This window comes from Cygnus atratus, chromosome 4, assembly GCF_013377495.2.
Source record: "Cygnus atratus isolate AKBS03 ecotype Queensland, Australia chromosome 4, CAtr_DNAZoo_HiC_assembly, whole genome shotgun sequence".
Classification (NCBI taxonomy): Eukaryota; Metazoa; Chordata; class Aves; order Anseriformes; family Anatidae; genus Cygnus; species Cygnus atratus.
Window position 1 is genome coordinate 51,190,058 of NC_066365.1, and position 26,540 is coordinate 51,216,597.

Here is a 26,540-nt window from a genome sequence, read left to right on the forward strand (position 1 = left end):
GTAGGGGGACAGCCTGCTCCACCAGGGGCCTCTCTTCAAGCTGCAGGGGAACTTCTGCTCCATGCCTGGTGTACCTCCTTCTGTGCTGACCTTGATGTCTGCAGGGCTGTTTCTCTGACATTTACTCATTCCTTGCTCTCCCAGCTGCTGTTGCACAGCAGTTTTTTTCCTTTTCTTCAATCTAGTCTCCCAGAGGCCCAAACAGTGTCGTTCCCTGGCTCAGCTCTGGCCAGCAGTGGGTCCCTTTTGGAGCTGGCTCCGATCTGACCTGGAGCAGCTGCTGGGCTCTGTGAGCAGAGGCAGCCCCTGCAGGCCTCCTGCTACTAAACCCTTGTCACGTAAACTGAATCTACATACTTATCTTTTATATGGAGTGGTCACTTGCTGGATACCTATCTCTGCATTGTTTCGTAAATATAACAATATTAAAAATAGGATTAAGTAGAAAGCATTAGTTTTGATAAAGTGTTTTTCAGAATTGGTGAGATTTATTTCAAGTATCTTCTTAAGAGTTACCAAGTCCTGGAAAGGATTAATTGCTTGAGTACTGTTCTTTCAAAGTAACATAACTCCCAGTTATTCAAAGCACTGCTTAGCATTTGGTATTTCATGTTTGCAAGAAGTTACTTTTTCTTTCTCTTTTCTATTCTCTTGCAATGTACTTTCAAGTTGTAGGTTAACATTAAGGGCTTGGTATAATGAGGCTTCTTTTATTGTTGAGGTCCTTAATCCCTTTCCTTTATGGCATCTATTTAATATTGTTGACCTAAGCTATCCCAAATGAATTATATCCTAATGATATGTTGTTTCAACTTTGCTTTAAATTATTGGAAGAAGAAAATTTTATCACTGTTAATTAAATAAGTGTTGAATGTGTTTTCTCTAGCAGATAAATTTGAAAAGTATTTGACTGCCTTTTTAACAGAAGGGAATAAGCCTGGTTCATAATACCTTAATTTAGTGCAAGATTATGATCCGTTTCATTTAGTAATATTTTTATTGTTACGCATGTAGTATCAACAATATTAGCAAACCTAATCTTATGCAGGTTATTGAATTCTCACTTCCTTTTTAATGAGTCATTACATTTAGAAGCATCACATGTATTTGAATAGCAACATTAGATGCAGGTGACAAAAATCAGAAATTAGTTTTCTTAGTTCCACATTTATCTATGTGTTTTAAATCACACACAGTACGACTGAGAATGTTAGAACAGATGCAATTAGATTTATATTTCTTGATCTCTGAGTGGGCAAGAACAAATATAATAGTTGTATTATTTTTTTAGTACATTGTCCAAGATACAGAATTTTAAATTAAGAACTCTATGATCAGTTTATTCTTATGCTCCATTCATTTCCCTGTGCTTTTTGTGTTCTTGATTTATCTTTTCTGAACCTCGATGTATATTTTGAAACAAAAAGCCATTTAGACCTTAAATAGGCAGTTTTTTATTTATTTTTAATTCTGCATGTACAGAAATGGGATCCTAAGATGAATTCAGACTTCTTCTCTGGTTGTTTATATATGGGAATTGAATGAGGTAGACCCTAAGTTTTGAACAATTCTGTATGTACAAAGTTTCTTTTTCCTATTTTGTTGGAAAAAAATAAATCTCATCTGTCTTTATTTATTTCTTTCATAGGCTGCACTTCCTTTTGTGCCCTTAGAGTTATCCCACAATTCTGAACCTGCATGCTATAATTTCTTAATTATGGATTTTTGTTAACTGTAAGCATAATATTCTAGTGGTACGCAGTGGGCAAGCACACCTGCTAAACTGTACCACTTGGTTAGAGGCTGAGCTGGCTGCCAACAAACTAATGTCTTCCCAGCTCATTGCTGTGCCAAAACTCTAGCCCATGTGCCAATGACAGTGTAGTCACATGAGAGCAGTATGGAAGCTGGGGTACATAGCACTTGCCATTCAGCTTTGGGAATTGGCTTGGCCTGTTGGAGATCTCTGTTCCATTGCTCAGTATTGATACAGTGAAATAACATGTGCACCAGCTTTACTATATGTGTATACATAGCTTAACCCACTGGCTGAATGCAACTTCTCTGTAAATAGATAATGCTGTGATTCTTGTCCTTTCATGCTATTTAAAAAGGCTTCTGGCCTTTTGAGTTGTTCCTTTAGTAGGAAGGGTAGACAGGGCACTTGAGCTATTTTCTGCAATCTTTCTCTTGATGGTCATTCAGATTTGCCAGCCTGTGTCTAGGCAGAATCAACATACACTCTGTTTGTATTGTATTCTGAAGTAGTATATATATATACATTTACACAGTATGGTGTGTAGCCAAATGACATAATGCTTTAAAATTACACTACCTCCAGAGGTTATCTACTTTTGTTTAGGCCTTTGGACTGTTACACTTGGAGTAGTAAGATTAAGCAGTAATCTGTGTTTCTGTAAAAGGACAAGAGTCTTTACTTTCTTCTATATTCATGTTTATTAATCTATTCAGTTTTTGTACCAGATTGAGTGATTTAATTACCTATCAACATTTACAATTACTGTTAAAAAAATGGAATAGTAGAACAATGGAATTATCTCCTTAATAAAAAATAATTCATTTCTTAATCCTTCTGTGGTATGTTCTTCAACAGTTGTGTATATCTTTGCAAAGTGTTGTGATGAAAAGATAAAAGTTGTGGAAAGAGCAGCATATTATAGAACTATATATACGACTATAGGATTTAATACAATTTGTTTGCAAAGCTGAAGTATTTCTTTTGTTACAGAAATGTCCTTTGGTAATTTGTTAGTTAGGCCTATTGCCTTCATTTTCAAAGATGTCCGCATTCAAACACAATAAGGTTAGGATGTGATTTAGACTACTAAATCTGTTAAAATTAGAAAAATCAGTTGATACACAGGACATAATATTAGGATATGAAAGAACTTGTCCCTCTGAAGGAATAGGCTGACTTTCGTCATGGGCATAAACCTAGTCACCACGACAGACTTTAACTTCAGTATGCATGTGCCAGCTCCCTTAATTCCATTATGTGTTTTTAGTTACATGTTTTCAGTTTTTCAGTTTCACTCTTCAGCTGTTGTGTGGCTGTGCTCTGTACTGCTGAGTACGAGACATTGCTGAAAGGTGTCTGCCTACCTTTAAACACATCTTGAATGGTATCCACGTATCCTGGCATCAAAATATGGCAGAGATGGTATTTTTCATATATGTAAATTTAGTGCCAGTGAAAGGTGTTGAATTTTACAGCCCAGTAGATGGATATCATCTCTTCAGTGAGCAGATGAAGTTTCAAAAGCTGTACCATAAATCCTAGGCAATCAAATAGTTCTAATCTCATCCTGAATGGATAAACCCATAGTGCTAGAAGATATTAATCTTTTACAGGCGTACACATTGTTGAGAAGAAAAGTTGTAATCATGTTGTGGTATATTTACCGTCAGGTATAAAATGCTTGGTCCTCTTCAGGGAAATGAAATATTATCAAAAGGATCTATTAAAGGTTTCTTTTCTGGACACTTTTTAAAGACAAACTGATGACTGCTTGTTGCTGCTTACAACATAATGTTGTCCTTGTCTTTCTGACACCCATTCAGTGCCACATCTGCTGGATGCTGAGCTGTAGAAGATAGTTCTTGACCTGTATGTAAACTTTGGTGTTTCTTCACCATAGTGAGATAACATGCAGTCTTTACATAAACTGTGAAATTATTTAGGCTGTTCAGAGTAGTATATGATTTAAGGTAGAAGACTGTTTTCCTCTAATATTCTGACTACCGCTTATTGTAAGAGGACAGTTTATTTACTGATTTATTACGATTTTAGTTCATTGGTGTTATGAATTAGATAATGTAGTGGGGATTTTTTTTTTTTTAATCTGGTCAGTGTATGGGTTTTGTGGGGTTTTAAATTAATCTCTGTGAAATAAATGGATTTTATTTTACAACAAGTTGACCATATTCCTCTATATTAATAATTTTTCAGTCTTCTCAGGTTAAGCTGTCACAATGAGGCAAGTTTTTTCCATTCAGTTCTTTTTCTTAAAGATGACTTGACAATATTGCTTTTTGAAATTAGCTATAGTATGCAAAATAATCTGTCTTTTGAAAAAAATAACGGGAAATGCAAAAATGCTGGAGATTCCTAAGATGACAGGCATCACAGACTAAATTTTCTGCCCATTTTTTTCTGCTCAGTTGAGGTTAAATTAATGCAATAGCTTGACCATCATTGAATTTATAGAATGAAGGAATACATGAAAGATACATTGGCAACTGTCTGACAATGTGCTGTTTGATTAGCATTTGAGTGACAAAGTAGCATGGCTTGCTAAAATTTTTAGAGAAATTGTCAACTGGTAGCAAGACACAAGATGTAAATTCATGGTGTTTTAATTGAGACTAGAAAAGGTGAGCAGTTAATCTTAAATTAGGTTTCTAAAGAAGCCAATGGAACATCAAGAAGCTTAGTTTATTCTAAAGGGCAGGACTTAGAACAGTACCTTAGCAACTGTATATATATATATGGATAAGGTCACCTTATCTCTGAGAAACAATCACTTCACTGATACTTCTGTGTAATTAAATTGATTTATGAGCGTCTCAGTACCTGTGTTAAAATTTGCATGTGATAATTTTAAATGTAAGATAGACTGCATTTTCCTCTGAGGTATGGGAAATAATTAAGCCATATATTATGTAAGTGTAAGAAGATGATAAGTTTTTCAGAAATACTTTGTCTACACGTTTTCATACAATACAATGTTATAGCTGCTTCCTTGTTATTGTATAGGTTTTTAGATCATAACAATGTAACAGCTGATTCCAGATCAAATCTTCTTCTTTCATATATGGAGGCTGAAAAATAGCAATTAGTGAATTATGTTTGCTTAGGTGTGTGGACACTGCATAAATCAGTAGGATGCTTCTGTGCCTTGTTTTCCATTTGGAAGCATGGCCTTTGGAAACATTTCACCATTTCAGCACTGAGGCTGAGTCCACTTAGGTTTGCTCCGTCATCCTGTGTACCGCAGGATGATTCTTTATAGAAGGAATGGAAATTGCAAAGTCTGAAGAGGACTGAGTAGGTGTAATTGCCAGTTCTTTTCCATTTCCCACAGTGGTTAAAAATGCTTCTCCTGTAGTAGAAAAAAAAAAAAAAAGAGCTAGGTTGATCATGCAGAACCTAGGTAACAGATTGCTAACAGTGGAGGATCTGATTTAGAGAGAGCAACTTTTCTCTGTCTTGGGAATCCTATTACAACAATTTTATGAGTTTGTACTTGCTGAAGCTATGATCTGCTGTTACTAATATTTCTGCTGTAGAAGCTCCTTTGCCTGTCAATGAAATGTAGGTTTGCTGATCTATGATAAGTATATCACTTTGTATTGCTTTTCATTCTGGAGACATATTTAGCAGGTGCCACAAAAGGAATAGTTTAGTTTGTCTAAGTGTGATTGAGCCGGGGATGTAAGAACTGATTTGCTTAAGGAATGGAGATTGCATGTCTATCTGTGGGTTTCTACTTGCTAAAACTGATTCAGAAAAATATTCTCTTTCTTTCTTCCTTTTTTTTTTTGTATTATAATTTCTGGCTTCTTAGTTTTCATTAAGCACTGTAAAATGCTTTTAATAACTGCCACAGTAAAGAACAGTCTTCTTGGATTATCAAGTCTTATTTTCTGACAGGTCATATACATGTGATGTATGTATTGTATAATAATCTGACCATTTCAAATCAATATAATAATCTAGAAAAAAATCCATGTTACCTGAATGAAAAGTAAACCTGTTTACATTTTCAAGTAGGTTGCTGGATGGTTAGTGAGAAAGGTACTGGCAGAAAAAAAGAAAAAAAGAAATCATTATTTTTAATAAAAAATGGTCAAGTTGTGTGATACTGTCAGGAAAAATGTCAGACCTGTAGCCACTGCAATGAAGCCAGAAGCCAGCCACCAAAGATGTGTGGTAGGCAGCTGTCTTCAACCTTAAGTAAGAATCTATACCTGTATGGTTAGGATGTAGTGGAAAGACAACATTTCATTAAAGAATTGTTAATTTTCTCCCTTACATATCCTGATAGCCAATAAATAAATAAATAAATAAAAGAATAAAAGAGTGTTTATGTGTAAATAAAAAGATCTGTAAATAAAATCTTCAGATGATTAAAAAAGTGACTTTTAGACAATGAAGTTGAACTAAAATACTTCAAAGGAAACTCCAGATGCAGCCTTTAATAAGTCACCACATTAGACAGGCAATATTTTCCATTTTGTTTCAAAAACATACCATCATAATTTTTGCTTTGCATTTTGTTAACATTCAAAATCCAAGTAAAATTGTTGATGTTCTGTTTTTTTTTTATCCCCCTACAGGAGTAACAACTGTGTTGACAATGACAACACTGAGCATCAGTGCTCGAAATTCACTCCCCAAAGTAGCATATGCAACAGCTATGGATTGGTTTATCGCTGTTTGTTATGCATTTGTATTCTCTGCATTAATTGAATTTGCAACTGTAAATTATTTCACAAAACGAGGATGGGCCTGGGATGGAAAAAGTGTAGTGAATGATAAGGTAAGTCCTAAGGAAACAGTCTGATTTCCAATCAGCTATAATAAACTGTTTTGATAAAATTGGCTATTACTAAAAAATAGATGATGTTTTAAATCAGAAGATCCTTCTAGTCCTCTTAACTGAGAACACTTTAAAGATCTTGTAATTCTGTTGTAAGGAGTTAGAAACAAAACAGAGTAAGACGGATACTTTTCCAGTTATTCTTACAAACACAGTAACAGACCTTTAATCATATAACTTCAGCAGGGCTTTTGATGGACAGTGTCTATGTGTTTAGAACATTCTTATGTTACCTATACCTTCTTTTTGGATAAACTGCAAGCATGTTTCTTCATATTTGAATTGATCATTATGGTATTCCTGGCACTTATTTCAACATACTCACTTGTTTATTTCACATTTGAAATGTTGTTTTATTAAGTCTGATACAACAAATACACATTAAATATTTAACTTCATGCTGTTTCCAACAGAAAAAAGAAAAAGCATCTGTCATTAAGAAAAACAATGCCTATGCAGTAGCTGTTGCCAACTATGCTCCAAATATTACCAAGGACTCAGTGCTGCCGACCATCTCCAAGAGTGCTACAACGGCAGAACCCAACAAGGCAAAACCAGAAGCGAAGCCACAGGAAGCGAAGAAGACATTCAACAGTGTTAGCAAAATTGACAGAATGTCTAGAATAGTGTTTCCTGTCTTATTTGGTACTTTTAATTTAGTGTATTGGGCTACATATTTAAACAGGGAGCCTGTCTTACTTGGCTTTGCGCCATCAACCTAAAAGCTGAATTGCACTGAGGACTTAAAACATCATTCTAATCAGATAGGTTGTTTGCTATGTACAGTACGACTAATAACTGCTAATCTGTGAACCATTATGTACAGAGTGTATATAGATGTCTTATCTGTGTATCTCCAAAGGAGGGACACAGTGTTAATTCATGGGTCTGTAAACAGATACCACCCATGGCAAATATAGCCAGCTCTTTAAAAGTTATACCCAGGGGAGTTCTGTTAAACTAGGATTCAAATATACAGAATTATATTCTCTCCATACAGTGAAATGAAGATATGATCCTACTTAATTATTTAGGAACAGTATTTTTTTAATTTAAAGTTAAGATATTTTTCTATAAAGTAACTAATTCTACTTTAATGAAAGAAACTGTCATTTAGAAAAGTGATTTTTTTAAAAAGGGTGTAATTGTTTCATACAATAGCGGTACCCATGTACATAAGAGTACGGAGGTCATACAGTTCTATTGTTCACAATCATTCTGGATACTAGTTAGGCTGAAGAGGTAGTAAAGGCTACTACTATATGGCAAAAGCCACAAGTTTCTTACTTCTGTCCTGTTCGAAGTTGTTAATAAACTATTCCAATTGATTTCAGGGAAAAGTAGGTGTTAATCAAATTTCTAATATCAGGCAACTTCCACTTATATTCTTTTCACGGTTTTCTTTATGTGATGTTGCTAAACCAGGTTGTCTGGTTCAGCAAAGTTGGATTTTTCTGCTTCTTGACTTTGTTCTTAATTACATTATTGTTGGGTTCATAAAAGCACTCAAATTTTTGGGGATTAAGTTTATCAGTAATATAATATACTCTTTTCCTTGCTTAGTGATATGCTAAAACCTGCCATTGAAAGATTTACCTGTATTTGTCCCAGAAAGCATATTTTTCAAAGGAAACAAGAATTCATGATTTAAGTTCAGGAAATTGTCCATATGAATAAAATTTACTGCTGCTTTTGTAAATTGCAACTTTACATTTCGCTGACATAAATTTCCAACAACTTTGTATACTAGAAATGGTTTTGCTAAGATTTGAATGTTATTTTTTTAATAAAAGGTCATGCATCATCAGTAGGTATCAATTGTATTTCATATATACGATTATGATAAAATTGGAGCTGCCATTTGCAATTTTATATGAACATTTAATACTGATCACTAAATTTTTTTTCCTTCTAAGCCTTTGCAAACATTCTTTATGCCCCTAAAGGCCTGGTAAATGATGACATAAGTAATAACTGTGTACTGTATTTAGATTTTAGTATATGTGGCCAATCAAAAATATTTTGATTCACACATACATTAGCAGTTATTAGTTGATCTTTAAAAAAAGATACACCTTTATGATGATGTCTTCTAGTAGAGACATATGTAGTCGTATAGTGTCATTTATTGCAGTTTTGTACAGTATTTGAGTATAGTGCATAAAATAGGTATGTTCAGAGTTTAACAAAGTTGTACAAATATTTCTAAAATCAAATAAAAGAGTATCTTAAGACATGGCAATGTGCTAAAATCAACAAAGAGAAACTGCTTTCATTTGCTGTTTTATTTTCTTGCATTTTCTTTGCTTTTAATGTGATTCTGTTTTGTACTTTGTGTGACAGTATAGATGTCAAGGTCACAAATGCATTTTAAGAACAGAATTAATAGTTAAGACAGAGTTGGCATCGACAAAATAAGTCAGCAAAATAAAGGGAGAAGCATGGACAAGGTGTGTATCCCTTTAAGTCCCTCTAATTAAACTCTCAGATTAAACCTTTCTCATCAACAGTAGTTAAAAAACGAGCACTTTACTTAGAACATTAAAATAAAAATATCCTTATTTTCATATATATTTATATATAAATGTAGATCTTCCATGTAATATGGAGATGTGTGCAATAGTGTGATTATGAGCATAAGGCTGGAAGGCAAGCAATAAAAAAAAAAAAAAAGTTTTTTTTCATGGTATAATTACACATTTTAAAAATGTTTCATTTGTAAATTTAAAATTTTCCCTTTAATGTCACATTGTCCAGGTATGAATAAATATATAAATATGTACATATGTACAAATAATTGTAAATATTAGAACTGTAGAAAAATCCCTTCACATTTAACTCTGTTTTTGGCAAAGGGCTCTGACTGTATAGTTTAATGGAGGCCCATGCTTAACTGCTCTTGGACTTAAGTAGCTTGATTATGTTTTCTGTAGCTGAGGTCTGTGACCTAGTGAGAGTTCTTACCTTCAGTTCACATCAGCAAGATTTAGGGACTCTGAACCACATAGAACTCGGGGATGAGAAAGAGAGGTTTGTGTTTCACCCTTGGCCACGTCGCAGATACTCCCAACACTTCACAGTATTTAAATAATGTTGTGCATTACTCCACAGATGACACCGTGTAGTCAGAACTCTCCCCACTACAAACATGAGTGTTCTTGGAGGCATGTTGGATAACAATGAGGAAAGATTTTACATCCTTATCTAAGAATGGGTACTCTGAATGTTTTATAACTGTACAAGTCTTCTTCTCCAGCAAGTACTCTTCTTTTCTCTGGTAGATAACATCTGTGTAATTTTCAACTGCATGCAAAAAGCGTATCTTCAGTTTGCACAAGAAGCCTGATGCTGTTTCATGTGAGTCAGCTCTGCTGCTACTACTTTTATTGGGTACAATTATTTTTTTGTTCACTGACCATTTTCTCTATGCTTGTATTATGCATAGAGACAATCGAACAAAAGAATGGGTGCTTATCACATGCTAAAGATATATTTTTCACACACTAATATAGAAAAATAAGCATACTATTATGCCTATTATACTATTATTTATTACTATAAATTCACTCTGTAAAAGTTAATCATGTTAAGTATCTCCATTCAGTTCCTGTGGGCATCAGCAAGGTTTTAGAGTGTATACACTACAGAAAAGGTTTACTTTTAAATCTAGTTCAGTTGGTCTGCATTAAAGCAAACTCCTGTGGGAATTAGGAGTCTGCTTTATTATTCACTACCAAAATATCTAAAATAAGTAAACTGGCTACACATAAATTGCAAATTTTTAAGACTAACAACTGGATAAGTGAATTTGAATGTAAACATTAAAGTGAACACAAGCATCATGCAAGGAACACTAAAATACTATAGTTAGGCCTTCTTTCCATTTAGCAGTATGGCTACTCTGTCTGGGATTTTAATGCTTGTCTCAGAAATGTATGTGCCAAGCAAAAATTTCTTTTATTTTGGGTAAGACTTGCTGATATTAAACACTTAAAACAAAGATAGAGCATGAACGAACAAATACAAGTTATCTCACTATTAGGGATTTACACATGGAATCTACCTGTGAAATTTTTGGTTGACATAATAATTAATTTATTTTTTCTATTCTTGCAGGGTGTCACGTCATATTCTATGTGACTTAAGAAAAAAATAGAATAAATGCAATGATACAACACTGTAGTAAACACGGATTGAAGTTATTGTAATTCAGAACAAAGTTGATGAAATAGGTTTCCAGTGTAGTACTGGAACATGTAATTCTGGATGCATGTGGTCAGTAATTTAACAGTAATTTATAAATCAGCATGGGAAGAATATAGAAATCAGCAGGGTTTATCAGCCAGGGTTGTCTGCTGGAGACTTCTTAAGATATTGCTTTTAAAACGGGTTTCCAAAATTTTCGATTATGTTGTAGGCAATTAAATTAACTTCACTTTCTGTATGTGGGTAAATCAAATAATAACTGCTGCATTACTGAGCATCTTAAAAATTACGGTAGGTAGGAGCTTTAGCTTGGGACACTACTCATACTACTATAGTTATGCTAAATTAAGGGGATAGTCTGCCTGTATTGTTACAGGAGAGCAGGAAAGAGCTTCATTAGACACCAAACAGGAATATTACAAAATGACCTTATGAATATACTGGGGAGGAAAAGGGTAAAGAGAATAAAATGTCTGTGTAACTGTGCCTGTGAATTGCAAAATTATTGATGAAGAAGCCATTGAAGGAGGTAATGTGTATTTTTGTTTTGGGTTCAGTTCTGAGCTTTCATTATGGGAGTTGTGGTAAAGTAACTTTTAGAGCGTGTGAAATTGGAATACTTCTTGTATAATTCCACTGAATTTGAGGGAAATGATTTGTGCCTTTGAAAGTGAGAAGCTTCTGCTGACAGCTTTATGAAAACCATGCAAAATGTTGTATGCTTTGTGTCATTTCTGCCATCTAAGGCAGAAGGAGGAAAAAAACTTCAGGAATAGAGCAGAAATTTTTTATTTCCAGGTTTTGTTTTCTTAAGAGCTGTGACTTTCAGTTATGCACATGGTCATCATCCATCCTCCATACCTCTCATTCCTATTCTGAAAGCTTAGTGGTGCACAAGTTTTTGCTTTGGCCTTTTACAAAATAGATAAAAGACTATGCTTCTGAATATTTCCATTCCTAAAAAAAATGCATGAAAGAGAATTTCAGTATGGATATGAAGAGATCATCAGTCTATGGCCCATTGTGTGCAAACATGCAATGTTAAAGTTTAGATAAGTAATGCAATGAGTTTTGAAACAGAGTAAGAAAACATTCAAAAATGAGCCAAGAAAGTTAAATAGCTTCACCAAAACAAAAACAAAAATAAAAGCAAAACAAATCAAACAACAACAACAGAGCATGATAAATATACAAGTGTTTAAACAAATCTAAATAGAATCTCTGAGTATGGTATAATTTGACTTTGAAACATTAAAATAAATGAATTTAAAGTCATGTCACTCTCCAGCCTCCAAAAAAGGGAGTAGTTCTTTAGAAAGAAGAGTTTTTGGATTCCTTTCACCCCTTCCCAATGACAGTGTATCTTCTGGTAGAAGGCTGTCAATTTGCAGTGTAACTTTAAGTATCCCTTTACCATTACCTTGTTTTGTAGTTTTTTTCTACTCAAGGCGAACTTCTGCTGCTTCATTTCTGTAGATAACCCAAACTTCCTACCAATCAGAATGTTTAATTTTGCTGTTAGGAATCCAAATGTTAATTCTAGCCTTCTGAGGATCCACAAGTTGCTTCATCACTTTAGAACTTCAGTAGTGAAAGCTAAAGGCTCAAAAATTTTTTTTCAATGAATGACATACGTTAATTATATTAAAAGTTTGTTTTCCTCTACTTCATTTAATTTTCTTTCTTCTAGATTTAGATCTCTCTAGGTGAGTCCTTGTGCACATGTTTGAAGTCTGTGATTATATCTTACTGGAAGAGATTAAGCTTTGAGGGTTTGGCCTCTTTGACTGAGATTGGGGCGAAACTTGCACTGAATTTAAAGGAAAAATGTTTGGGATCCTAAGGATATTCCTCTATATCACTGAAGTCATTAAGTTTTTTTTTTTCCAGAAGGGCAGTACACCTAGGAGTACACCTGGACTCTCCTTTGGATAGAGGTGTTTAGTTCTTTAACGCAAGAGAAAAGCCTTTAAAAGAAGAAACACTCATACTGAAATATGAGACTTGATGTCTTAGTCCTGGTACATATTAATGCCTTTTAAGAATATCGTGAAAGTGCTGCGAGTTAGGAGTGGGTGATAACACTCACAAAAAGTAATTTGGAGGATGTTTTAAAATATGCAAGATGATGTATAATCTTCTTCTAGTGTTGGTGTCTACATAAATATATATGAATATATTTTTATTGTTGGATGATTTAGAAGTTATATTTTGCTTTCAAACTTATATTCCTTATACAACATTTTGAATTCTTCCCTTGATCAAGTGGCCTGGAGCACGTATTTATGCATTCAAGGTGTTTAATGATTGCACTGAGTGGTTTCATTCATCTGATATTCAAAGAGGTGAGCTTCAACAAGTTGAAGTGTTGTTTTGTTTTTCAGTACTTCATCCATTTATCTATGCTGTTGGGGATGGATGCAAATAGAGAATGGAATGAGATAATGCTTTGATCAACTGCTTTTGATATTCTTTAATAGATGTTCATTTTGGCTGAATTTGTCAGTTTATAGGCTACTGTAGCTTAGCATTAGCACGGAATGCAATGTAGTTCTTTACATCTATTAGAATGCACATGTACAATGTGTACATACACATGTACGGTACATATGCACCGTATCTATAAACTGTTAAAAAATCTGTTCCTAAACAGCACCCTTTCACCTTCCAGAATAGTCACTTTGTTAAGAAACATTTGAAGGCACTTTGATTTCAATGCAAGTGATTACACTAAATCTTGTTATACTTGATTAAAAAAAAAAAAAAAAAAGTAAAAATAATGTGAAGTCTGATTCAGACATTAGCAATTTCTCAGCTGGACTGCAGTCAGAAAACATTTATGCATTGAATGACATATTTATTTCAGTGAGTTACTTAGATGTGAAAATGTATAGGAGTTTGAAAATACATGCTTCCACTATATTAACAAGAAACATGGCAAAAGGAAGAATGGAACCAATAATTCTAAAGAAAATTAAACAGCAATCAAATATGCACATTAAGAAACTGCATGATAAATGTAAGTATTCTTAACCTTGAACATCAACATCATATAAGATCTTCTGGGTGATAGTTCACTTATTTAGTAGGTTTCATAGTTACAAATAATTAAAGAGGATGATAATATTCTGTAATTTGTGACCTTGTTTTAACTGGAAAAAGTTGTTACTTTTCTAAAATGGAAAAGAAATAACTGGATTTATGTTTGAATGTGTCACTTTGCTTGCTATTGAAGAATATTTATTAATCACATGCAAAATATTGCTTAACATTATCTTTTTGTACTTCTTATTAAAGTTAATTTAAATATAGCACACTGTATTTTTGTTTTTAATGCTTTGACAGCACAAATGTTTAATTTTTCTCATGGCTTTTCTCTCAGGATTTGTGTGTGGGTTTTCTTGTTTGTTTGTTTTTATTTGTTTGTTTTTAAGCAACCCATTAAAGCCTCTGCAAAGGTGCTTATTTATTGCAAGTAGAATTTCCCAAAGGAAGAAAATAATATTTTGGAAAGAAAATATTCCTTAGCTAGGTGATGGTTAGGTTTTCTATTTATGTAATGAGAATATCCTCATGTATTCATATTACACATAGCAATGTTTCATGTTTTCAAAAGGTTTTAAAACATAATGCTGCAGGGTATACACTAACCCCCAGTTGATGGGCAACATAAGAAAACTCCTAATAGACAGTTTAGTTCATCACTGGTAGTAGGTGGAGTAACAAAGCTTAACTGGAAACAACTCAATTTGTCAGCTACCACAGACTGTTAGCAGCCCATTGTTCTGCTCTAATGTGATATTGCCATGTATGTTTCAGTCAAAATCCACACTTGCCTTCTTTTCTTTTTAATATACAGTATACATATAGCTCAATATAGATTATATGCATATATCTATCTATATATTATAGTATGTATATAGAAAATAAAAATACCCAATTATGTGCTCCATGAAGATATCTGGGTTAATGCACATTGTAACATCTGCTGTGACAACCCCAAGTGCAAATGCTTTGAGTAGGGTGTTCTGTTGTTTTTGTTTGTTTATTTATTTATATATATATATTTTTTAAGTGCCTTCTGAGTTCCAAGTCTCTCAGTGGAATTAGCTATACTTTAGGATGGCCCCTTTCTTTTCCTGTGTAGCTGTAGCTTCAGATGACAGGCACATAAATGCTCTTCAAGGAAGATGGAAGTGACATGGCTGATAAGCAGGGATGTGGGGCTCCTTGTGTCAGGGCTTGGGCTATACAACAGTCTCATGGAATACCTGCAAATGTGAGGACAGTGTATGAGCAATCTATGTTGAAAATATATAAATATAGTAGAGTTCTAGTGCTCTACACTGGAAAGGATCTCTGGAGGCCGTTCTGTCAAATTCTCCATTGAAAGCACAGCTACTTTCACAAAGTTCTATGAGACCTCATCCAGTCAAGTGTTGAGTACCTCCAAGGATGGAGATGCCACAACCTCTCTGGGTCTATGTTCCTCTTTTACCACCCTCATGACAAAGAAACACATTTCTTTGCTTTTTATTGGAATTTCCCATGTTGCAACTTGTAGTTGTTGCTACTCACTCTATCACTTTGGACCTCTGAGACAAGTGTCTCCATATGTATAGTCCAAGCTATAGCCATCGTGACTGAGCACAATACCCTTTGCATGTGTGTGATGACTTCTGTCAATCAAAGTGATGCAGCAGAAGAGCCTTGCTATTGCATATCCCTGGAAAATAATACTGAGTGATTGTGCACTTTCTTTGGCACAGCAACTTCTCAGGTATTGAGGTGCTAAGAAATACATATTATACCAAGTGAGGAAAAACCTCTGTTTTATACATTGATTGCCTTTGGTCATGAGGTAAGGGTCATAATGTGGTTGATGGACTTTTTTTAAATTTCAACTGTATGTAGGTACTTGGCTACAGAGAGCTGTGTTCTTAATACAAACCATGAAAGATGGAAAGATACCACCACATGGAGGAGAAGAAAGGGAAAATTCAAATTTTATCACTTTCTAGACTAGTTTTGCTGCCATTTCATATGCAAGTCTGAGATGGGCCATTTTGCCAGTGCAGAGACTATTTAATTCTATCCTGAACTTGTAATGGCTGTTAACTGAAAGAAGGAGCAAGGGATGTGTTCAGGAGGTAAAGATTTTTCAGGATGGAGGATTTGATGAGGTGGGAAAAGCTACAAGGGATTTTAGATCAGATAGTTGCAACTCTCAGCTCAAAGAGTGGCATATCCCTGTGCTGGAACAAATGCATAACACCTCATAGCCAAACGTCTGCTCTGTCAGCCTTGGCACTTCCTGCATGACAAGCCCAGTCAGAGCAGGATTCTGTGCTAAAAATGCAGGGAAGATTTGCAGGCAGCCTGCTCAGACAGCATGCTCTTTCCTTGGGGAAAACGGCCCTGTACTGCTTATGCAGTCCTTTGGTCTGGAAAGCCCCATGCTTCAGTGCCAGCACCTCCCAGTGGGAAGCCAGGAACCTGTAACTGCAAGGCTGGGTAGTGGTCCCAAGGCAATGTAGCACAGCTCCGGCTCGTGCTCTGTATGCCAACAGCTGCTGGCAGGACAGGATGCACCAGCTGTGTGCCCGGTGTCTGCACCAGTGACAGCCTTCAGTTCAGAAACACCTCTGAAAATCCTCCTGCTCCTTGTGGCCCTTGGCAAGATCTCTTTATGAGGTCTGTGATGTTACTCGTAGGTTTCAAGATATTATGCTGTGCTAGTAGATTGCATTATATTGGAAGGTTCATCTTGATTCTTTTTTCAGGCTTGTAAACTCTGAGTGGGAAAGGTACCAACAACTCCCAACAAATGCATTCATAGGTGTCTGTCAGAGAATACAGCCTGCTATCATCCCAGTCTCCTGGTTTTGAAAGGAAAATCAAAATGTGAGGAGTAAACAAATGTCAATGAAAGCTGACTTCCTTTCTTCAGGTCAAAATGCTATTTACAGCATAGCTCTAACTGTATCCTGCACTGGGAGGTACACTCCACCTGCAGATGGGTACATGCTGAATGAGGGCATTGCCTTTCTGTTAGGGGGACTTGCTCTTTCTTTGATTGCTTTGGGATAGCTCAAAATTGTGTGTGTGTTTGTTGTTTGATTATGTGGTTGGTTTTGTTTGCTTGTTTGTAGTGCACCTTGCACAGTTGTTCTAGTCTTGATCCCAAGGTTCCAAAGAGCCTGTGTTAGAGACTGAAGCAGCAGTACAATATTGCAGAGAGACAATATGTGACCCTCCATCCTGATGTAACAGCCATTTACAGGATTACCTTTCCAAGTGGAACTGCACTCAGTCATGGGCAATGGACAACACAATCACCGAGTGCTTGCAGTAGGGCAGCCATACCTCTACTGAGTGAATTAGTGACTCCTATATGTTGTAATCCTAAACTATACATTAGCTCACAACACGCTTACACTGACTCCATTTTGCTGATAAACTGAGTTTGTCATCCTTATATCAATATTTATTGAAGCTCAGTGAGCTTCAGTCCTTGTACAACACAGTCACCAACATATTTCAGGGAAAATCCTATGAACAGGACACACGCTGCATATTGGGCAATACACTGGCCAATGTGTGAGACTGATTCTTGTTGCCACTTCCTAGCTTGCCATTTCTCCCAGAGCTCCAAAACAAATGGTCCTCTGCTGGAGTGGTTTTGAGAGTTTGGCTGTCTCTAGGAAACACCAGGGTGCAGTCAGGAAAAAGCTGGAGGTGTTTTTCAAATGCATTGGTAGATGTGTAGCCGTGCCATTTCTGCACTGCTCCCTGCTTTTTCTTAGAGCTGTAAATCAGTATCCTTTGAGTCTGCACAGACAGGGTCCAATCTCAGTTGCGTGACCAGTGTGTTTCTTACATATCTATTTGTTGTAGTTTAGCCCCAGCAGGTAGCTCAGCACCACCCAGCTGCTCCCTTGCTTTCCCCAGGTGGAAATGGGAAGAGAACTGGAAAGCAAAGGTACAACTCATGTGTTGAGATAAAGGCAGTTTACTAGGTAAAGCAAAAGCCACGTGTGAAAGGAAAGCAAGACAAGGAATCCATTCACTGCTTCCCAATGGCAGGCAGGTGTTCAGCCACTTCCAGCAGAGATCATCACATGCAACGTTTCTTGGGGAGACAATCCATCACTCCCAATGTCCCCTTTTTCCTCCTTCTCTACCCCAGCTGTTATTGCTGAGCATGGTGCCCTGTGGTATGGAATATGTCTTTGGACAGTCTGGGTCAGCTGCCCTGGCTGTGCCCCTTCCCAGCACCTTGTGCACCCCCAGCCTCCTCACTAGCTGGGCAGCATGAGAAACTGAAAAGTCCTTGGCTCTGTGTAGGCACTGCTCTACAACAACTAAAAACATTGTTGTAGTATCACTAAAGATCCAAACACGGCATCATACAAACCTCTACAAAGAAAATTAACTCTATCCCAGTCAAAGCCATGACACTATGGTATTTTCTTATAAAAAGATTTACTGATTTATTAGGACACTGAAAATAACACTTCCTGGAGCAACAGGATGAATTTGACTTCCTCTTCATTTCTTCCCCTGCACAGACAATATTGTAATATAAAACAAGGCAACATCCTAATACCAAGATAAAAATACAGATGAAGTTATTGGTGAAGAAGCACTCTGTTCTGCTTGTCTGTTTATGCATTTCCTTCTTTGTGGATGCAAAAATGTATGCAGACAAAATATGGTTGGAGGGCAAAATATACTTGTAATACTTTCTTATTAGCAACCTCTCAAAGATGACTATTCTTCCACTGGAAAGTGTTTTTCTTTAGTTTGATTTTTTTTTTGTTCCCCTGAACATTTCACTATCATCAAAGAGTGTTTTTGTGCTCTTATAGGATGCTAAGGAATTAATAGCAGTACAGAAAGTAGTCTAGAACACAGTATTTTTTTCAGGAAAATTTGAATCATGAAACCAGATTCTAATGGGTAAGTTTTTGTTTTGTTTTGTTTTTTAAGTATGTAGTAATACTAAGTAAACAGGAGACCTGAGTAATATTTGCAGACTTGACAAATCATATGGGAGAAGAGAAGCATTTAGCTAGATACAGCATTTAAAACATTTTGAACACTTGTCCTTTGCATTTTGTGGTGGATAAGAGCCACAGTGAAAATGAAGGTTGAATATTCATAATGTTTTAAATATTGAAAGCAACTCTGCTTTCAATTTATTTGCAGATCTTTTGAGACTGGTGTAAATTATTAAAGAGGAAGAAATTCAATGTCTCTTCCACTTTCCAAAGACTAGCGTCATTTTTGCTAATATGGTACATGAGTAGCAAATGCAAAAAATGTGGCATAGCTTTATGAAGACTGCTATTTTGTGCAGAGCAACTTGTTTAAGTGGTGCTCTCCTCTCCCTTCCCAAATCAGTTGTCAATATTTCAAGATAGTGAGAACTGGCAAGGAAAATTCTTCTTAGTTGCTGTGGGTTTGCGTATTGCTGTTAAACCTTCTGATGAAACACCTTTCCCTTCAAAAACCCTTTCTCCTTTCTATTGCAGCCCCCTCACACTAAGCAGGCTAGAGTTTGCAGAAATGACAGTGACAGGAATTTAGAGTCAAGCCATGCTTCATGCTGCATTTTAGGTAGAATTCAACTGCTTTTACTGTGGGCTGTGCACAGCAGTCAATATTTCTATTTTTGAAAAACAAAGTCTGACAGAACTAGTACACTGTAACAAAGATCCAGCAATGAGACAGTGGCCAGGTGGTACTGGCACCATCAAAGACTAGACCCTTCTGGTCATGCTGCCATTTATCAAAGGTGAGAGTACCTCACACCTCACATCGAAGCACAGGTTAAAAAAAAAAAAGAAAAAAAAAGAAAAAAAGCAAAGCAATACATGAGGCTTCTGGAGTGCCTTGATGACAACTTCTGGCACAGATGATGGAGTTGCCAATAAAGGACTGCTGGATTTGTTTACTTTGGCTACAGTAAGGCTTTTGTCACTGTCTCCTATAACACCCTCATAGACTAACTGATGAAATACAGGTGGAGTGAATTGAAAACTGGCTGAACAACCAGGTTCAGAGGGCTGTGATCAGCAGCTCAAAGTCCACCTGGAAGTAAGTCACTAGTGCTTTATTACTGGGGCCAATAGTGTTTAAAATCTTTGCTAATGACTTGGTTGGTGGGACAGAGCATGCCCACAGTAAAATCACAGGCAATACAGAACCAGGAGGGGTGACTGGTATATGAGAGGGCTGTGTTGCCATTCAGGGTTGGAAACCTGGGCAGAGAAAAACCTTGTGAAATTCAACAAAGGAAGATGTCATGACCTGCAACAGGAGAAGAATAATCCTGTTCACCTGTACAGTCTGGAAAGCAGCTATGCATAGTACATCAGAGTCCTTGTGGACAAGAAGCAGAGCCAGCACTGTGCTGTTGCAGTAAGGAAGACCAACAGTTTCCTGGGTTGCAATAGGAAGGGCATTGGCAGCAGGTCATACTCAGCCCTGGTGAGACCACGTATGGAATATAGTCCATGTGTGCTGGAAGCAAGAGAGAAATTGACATATTGGAGCAGATCTAGCAAAGGGCTGCAAGATGATGAAGGGCTTGGAAATTCTGAAATCTGAAAAGCTGAGAGGACTGGGACCGTTCAGCCTGGAAAAGGCTCAGGAGGCATCTTATCAAGGTATACATATAGCTAATGGGAGGGAGTAAAGTAAACCAACCTAGACTGTTCTCAGTTTTATCCACTGAAAGGACAGGAGGCAGAAATACAGAATGTTCCAATTAATCATACAAAAAAAAAAAAAAAGTTTTACTGTGAGGGTGAGCACTGGCACAGGTTGCCCAGAGAGGCTGTAAAGTCTCCCTCTCTGGAGAACTTCAAAAGCTTCCTGGACATTGGCCTGGGCACCCTGTTGTGGGTGGTTGAACAGGTGGCTGGACCCGATGGACTCCAGAGGTCCCTTCCAACCTCAGTGATCCTGTGAATCTATATAAAAGCTGTCAAAGCTAGTGTTGGAAAGAAGGCTGAATTTGTAATTTGCTTCCGAAGGTACCAAGTAGATCACTTTGTACATCATAGCACAAAATTAAACAAGCTCTAGGTTCAACGTTATTTCTTCTTCTGTGAATGTGTTCTTGGCTTTCTTGGCCTTATGCCTTGGAATTTATCAGCTCCAGGTTCTGTGTTAAATCTGAGCAGTACAGTTCCACAAGATGGGCCATTTCCAGTGGTGCAGATCTCTTCTGGTGTTGTGGTTTAGCCCGGCTGGCAGCCAAATACCACACAGCCGTTCGCTCACCCTCCCCCCTCCCTCTCCGGGATGGGGGAGAGAAACGGGAAAGTGAAGCCTGTGAGTTGAGATAAGGACAGTTTATTAAGACAGGGAAAATAATAACAATAATAATAATAATAATAATAATAGTAATAATGTGTACAAAGTGATGCACAATGCAATTGCTCACCACCCGCTGACCGATGCCCAGCCTATCCCCGAGCAGCCGGCCCCAGCACCCTGGCTAGCCACCCCTATATATTGTTCAGCATGACGTCAGATGGTATGGAATACCCCTTTGGCCAGTTTGGGTCAGCTGTCCTGGGTCTGTCCCCTCCCAGCTCCTGCTGCACCCCCAGCCTGCTCGCTAGCAGGACAGAGCGAGAAGCTGAAAAGTCCTTGGCTTGGTGTAAGCATTGCTCTACAATGATTAAAACATCAGCATGTTATCAGCGCTCTTCTCATCCTAATCCAAAACATAGCACCCTGCCAGCTACTAGGAGGAAAATTAACTCTGTCCTACCTGAAACCAGGACATCTGGCCAGAAGAGATCATTTTGACCTCTCAGATTATGCAGCCCTACTGAAAGTTTTTTTCTGGGGTGGGCCCTGGGGCAACCTGACACCAGCAATAGCATTCCGTATAACACAGGGCCGCAAATGAATGCGTTCATCCCTTTTTCACTTTCAAAGCCCAAATCTGTAGGAATAGCAGCCAGGTTTTATTCATATCCCACTACAAACACAAGCTATGTAAAGAAAATGTGAATAAGTTAGAAGTCACACTGATAACCCTTTAGCTCTAGAAATAGACTGACTTGAATATAAATCTGTTACTAAAAAAAGTGAATACCTACCTTTTTAAAATGGAGCCTATAGGTACACTGAGAACTTAATTTACCAAATTCCTGAAGGTATTTTGAATCTTACAACTGAGCCTGAGGCAGTATGTGACTCATCTTGCTTTCTGTCACCCTCTGTGTGACCTAGCCAATCTGAAAGGTCCAGAATTTGGTTGTTGAAGAATTATATGGTAATAAATATATATGTCTAGCCATTATATATAATACATAGCCTTCATTAAACAGCAACAATAAAAAACAAAGAAACAGCAGATAATTAAAGGTAGGAAGGTATATGTGGATATATACAAATACACGTATGCATGGATATATTGCTATATTCAAATTCTAAAACACTGAATGAAATGGTTGTGCACAAGAGGGAATATAGTTCATTTCTATATAGGAACAAACACGGATTGTTATAGTCCAGGCAGTGATTTGCTTCTTTAGAAAATAAGGAGCCTGACATGAGGGGACCATTGAGTGTGACTGAAGAAAAAGGATTCAGCACAGCTTGAGCTAACGTGCACCCTGTCACTTTACCAAACCTGACCAAATTCCTAGCCTCTGCATAGTCCTTGGGTTAGTGCCTGCTTTTGAATCTCACATCACATTGTAAAGTGTATGTAACATCAATTGGCTCAAAAAACAGAATTTAATATACTCTGCTACACTGTAATTCAGTGTCAATCCATGTGTGTTTTACCAGAAGTAATACTCATATTTTATAAATGTGATACAGCCTGTATTTTGTTATGCACACCAAACAGCATGAGTTATACCTGATATTAATGCAGCATACATTATTAGAGAAATGTTCTGCATAAGACATGGGCCTAAGCCATGTCTTTATGGCAAGTATATTTATGTTATAACCTGTGAATGAGTAAAAACTGTTGCTTGGATCACATTTATGGAAACCTAGAGAAGAACAGTTAATATCTATAGAACAAAACTGTTACATCAATGTGGAAACTTCCTAATCTAGCTTGATATAATACTTCAAAATGTTCAAATAATTATAGAATTAAAAACCTAGGCTGACATTCATCACTCTCAGGCTGTGCTTTAATAATGTGTACAATGTGATACCAGACCATGGTAATAACAGAAGTCCTGCCCCTGCCTCACCTTTGATGATGCACTTCTGCTTCCCTGCGACAGCTTTGTGGTGAGTTGGGAACTGATATGGAAAACAATCAATCTGTGAAAATAAACACTGATTTTATTTATTTATTTTGGCTGGACTAGCTCCCTGATTTCACCAGCTGAGCTACAGCAGAAAACAAGTGCCGGCTGAAAGTAAGAAATGGGAAGGAGCATCCAGAGTTAAGACAAGGACTTAGGACAGCTGTGAATCCACACCTTCCCGATTTGTTTGCTCTGTCACAGTTTGAATCCTTGGGTAAAATCCTGGCCTGATTCCTGTAAGTTGGGAAGTTCCCTTTGTCTCCAAGGTTTGTCACCCACCTTATTATTAGCACATATTTTGTCTGTAATTTAGCCTTTTGGCAAGTATGTCAAACTTATTTGGTATTTTTCATAGGAGACATCTTTCCTGTCTATCAGCAGCTTCTTTATTTACTTGAGTTCTCTTTATATTCAGTGTCATCCTCTCAGAGCCTGTGTGGTTAGTCAGCCAGAAAAGCAGAGTCCACTCTCTATGACCACGATCCAAATCCTGCTATAGAGATGAATGACTTTACTGATGTCAACAGATCTGTTTAACTCCTGGAACAATGTGGGTGTGGTGTTATGCATTGAAGTGCTGCATCAAGGACTGCATCTTTTCCAGAATTAGGAGCATATAGCAGGACATTGCCATCAGGGTTGTTAGGATTTTTGCTAATTCTTCAGATATTTTTCTCCTACATTAAGGGAATTTAGGAAAAATGAACTGTATCTCTTGCATTCCCATGACAGTCAACACAATATGTGACCCGTTGTCATTGCTGCCCCCCCCTTTTTTTTTCCTACCTAATATGCAGATGTTTCAATTTTCCTTAAGAGAGTTTGTATTCCTTACACTTTTAAAGAAAGTCTCCGAGCTATGAGCTCAGCATCAAAAGATATAACAGCCTCTGTATCTCCAGACAATCTGAGTCAATGGATCACTTCTGAGAAGTGTCATTTGTGTGCTGTGGACTAATCAGTTAATTATTTAATTGGTACTTCAATTAGGATAATTTAAGTAATTTGGGCAAGGAAGAGGTTTGTTTCCCCTACTAGGCTACAAATACATATTTTTAACTGTCTGTGGTGCTAAGGAAATGGAAAAGAGGAAATCATAAAAGAAGAACAAACTGAAGTCTCTATTGCACCAACATTCTGAATCAAATAGAACTAAAAACTGCAGACTGTAAGGCAAGGAAGAACTTATTTAAAAGTTCATACAAAAGCTACTACAGAAGCAATAGATTTTATCAACAATACAAACACTTGCCCTCTAATAAGGAAATGGGAAATGGTGGGACACAGTCTAGAATTGCAGCTGCACCTCATTTTGGTGATAGTGGCATGGAGAATTCTTTTGTCCACCACAGAAAAGCCAGTATGTGAGAAGGCTTTTCACAGTGTGTTTCAGGTTGTCAGCAGTTTCATCTTTATCACATGGTTAGATCTCTGATTACACTTTAATATCTTATGTTTATTAGTCTAAAGTTATTTGGAATAATCCTTTTTATGTTATGATACTGCAACTGACTCAGTGTCCTGATCTCCTGCTATTCATTCTCTGCTTTTGCAATGAAAATTTCTAAATTATCCATTCAGTCTTGCAGAACATTAATGACAATAAGATGATTTCCAATTATTCTGAGCTTTTCACAATGTCATAAATAACTGACTACTTGAAATTATTCCCTTTCTTGCTATTCACACATTATACTGGTTGCTAAGGCCTAAGTATTTATGCCTGAACAGTAGTTGGTTTGTTGCTAAGTTATAATAATGATAACAACATGTTAACTTTCAAGTTTAGTAAGCATAACACACACATCAATATTTTTTAATTATTTAAATATTGATGAAATAGTGATCATCAATGCTGAAGAAAAATAATTATGCTAATGAAAATTTGCTACAAATGATATTTTGTTAATATTAGCAATGTGTTTAGGTCATGATAGGATGTCTTAACCATTGTTTCCTCCTGACTCCCACTGCAGATCTTGATTTTGTTGTTGGTGGTGTTCAGACTTTCCACTTGTTTTTATTAACTGGATTTTTTTTTTTTTTTTAAAGAGGTGGAAAAACTACTCTCTTTCCACATATGAGAATTACTTCTGACATTTGTTTTTTTTTCGATGTTGACATTTGATTTCTCATGTTAGTAATTATACTTGAATCCCTTACAGCTGCTCTAGTACCAATTGCATATTACATCCCTGCATCCAATTACATTTTCTGGTAACAATTTATTATTATTATTTTTCTCATCCTGGTATGTGTTGCAATAACACACTGAGTACTGCTGTTCAGAACATTCATAAGTCTCCTTCATTAGAATTTATTTTGATCAGTTTTGAAGGACCAGAGAAGGCCACAAAGATGGTCGAGGGGATGGAGCACCTCTCTTATAATGAGAGGCTGAGAGACTTGGGACTGGAGGAGGCTCAGGTGGGATCTTAGGGTTTATAAATACCAGAAGGGAGGGTACAAAGAGGATAGAGTCAGGCACTTTTCAGTGGTTCCCAGTGCCAGGATAAGAGGCACAAACTGAAACACATGAGGTTCCCTCTGAACATCACAAAGCACTTCTTTACTGTGTGGGTGATGGAACACTGACACAGGCTGCCCAGAGAGCCTGTGGAGTCTCCCTCCTTGGAGATCTTCAAAAGCTATGTGGACGTGATGCTGTGCACCCTGCTGTGGGTGTCCCTGCAGGGCTTTGGACCAGACGGCCTCCAGAGGTACCTGCCAACCTCAACCACTGTCATTCTATGAAGGAATCTTATTGGTTTCAAGTCTTTAATTAATACATTATCCACAAATTATTCCCATTGATTAATTTGCAAGTTCACTTACTGATTACAATTTCTAAAATGTAGACCATATATAAAAACTGAAACAAAAGGCTCAGTTCATCTAAAGATTTCTTCATTGGTGTAACGTGTCGCTGCATATCAAAATTACTTAACTATTTTAGTAGAAATTAACATTCAGATGACAAAGTCTGCCTTGTACCTACTCCTTGAGGAAAGTCATAGCATTTGATTAAGAAAATAGGTACAGTATTATACTGTAAACAACCGAGGAGGCTGAAGTTGCGCAGGCAAATAGGTGAGCAATTGACTTACTGATCTACATCATGTTCTCATATATAATTGTTTACATTTTAAATTTAATTTAAGGAAAAATCATACCAAATACTACTAAGTAACAATCCCTCACCTCATGTTTCACCAGCTTGAATTACACTGGTGTGGGTTTTGTTCCTGCCTTGTTGAACCAGTATCACCCACTCAACCATGTCCCTAAGCACCATGTCCAACCTCTCCTTGAACAACCCCAGGTATAGTGACTCCATCGCCTCCCTGGGCAAACCGTTCCAATGCCTGACTGCTCTTTCTGAGAAGAAATTTCTCCTGATTTCCAACCT

General features: G+C 36.8%; 1 protein-coding gene across 1 annotated transcript in view; it reads left to right on the plus strand.

Annotated features, from left to right (window-relative positions):
• The window catches only part of GABRA2 (gamma-aminobutyric acid type A receptor subunit alpha2), a 56,172-nt gene extending 47,319 nt beyond the window's left edge, over nucleotides 1–8,853 (plus strand). Inside the window, exons 8-9 of the mRNA XM_035553492.2 lie at nucleotides 6,361–6,563; nucleotides 7,037–8,853. Of these exons, the coding sequence (XP_035409385.1) occupies nucleotides 6,361–6,563; nucleotides 7,037–7,345 (512 nt within the window). The 3' untranslated portion in view covers nucleotides 7,346–8,853. The remainder of the gene's footprint in view (nucleotides 1–6,360; nucleotides 6,564–7,036) is intronic.
• Nucleotides 8,854–26,540: the final 17,687 nt, after the last annotated feature.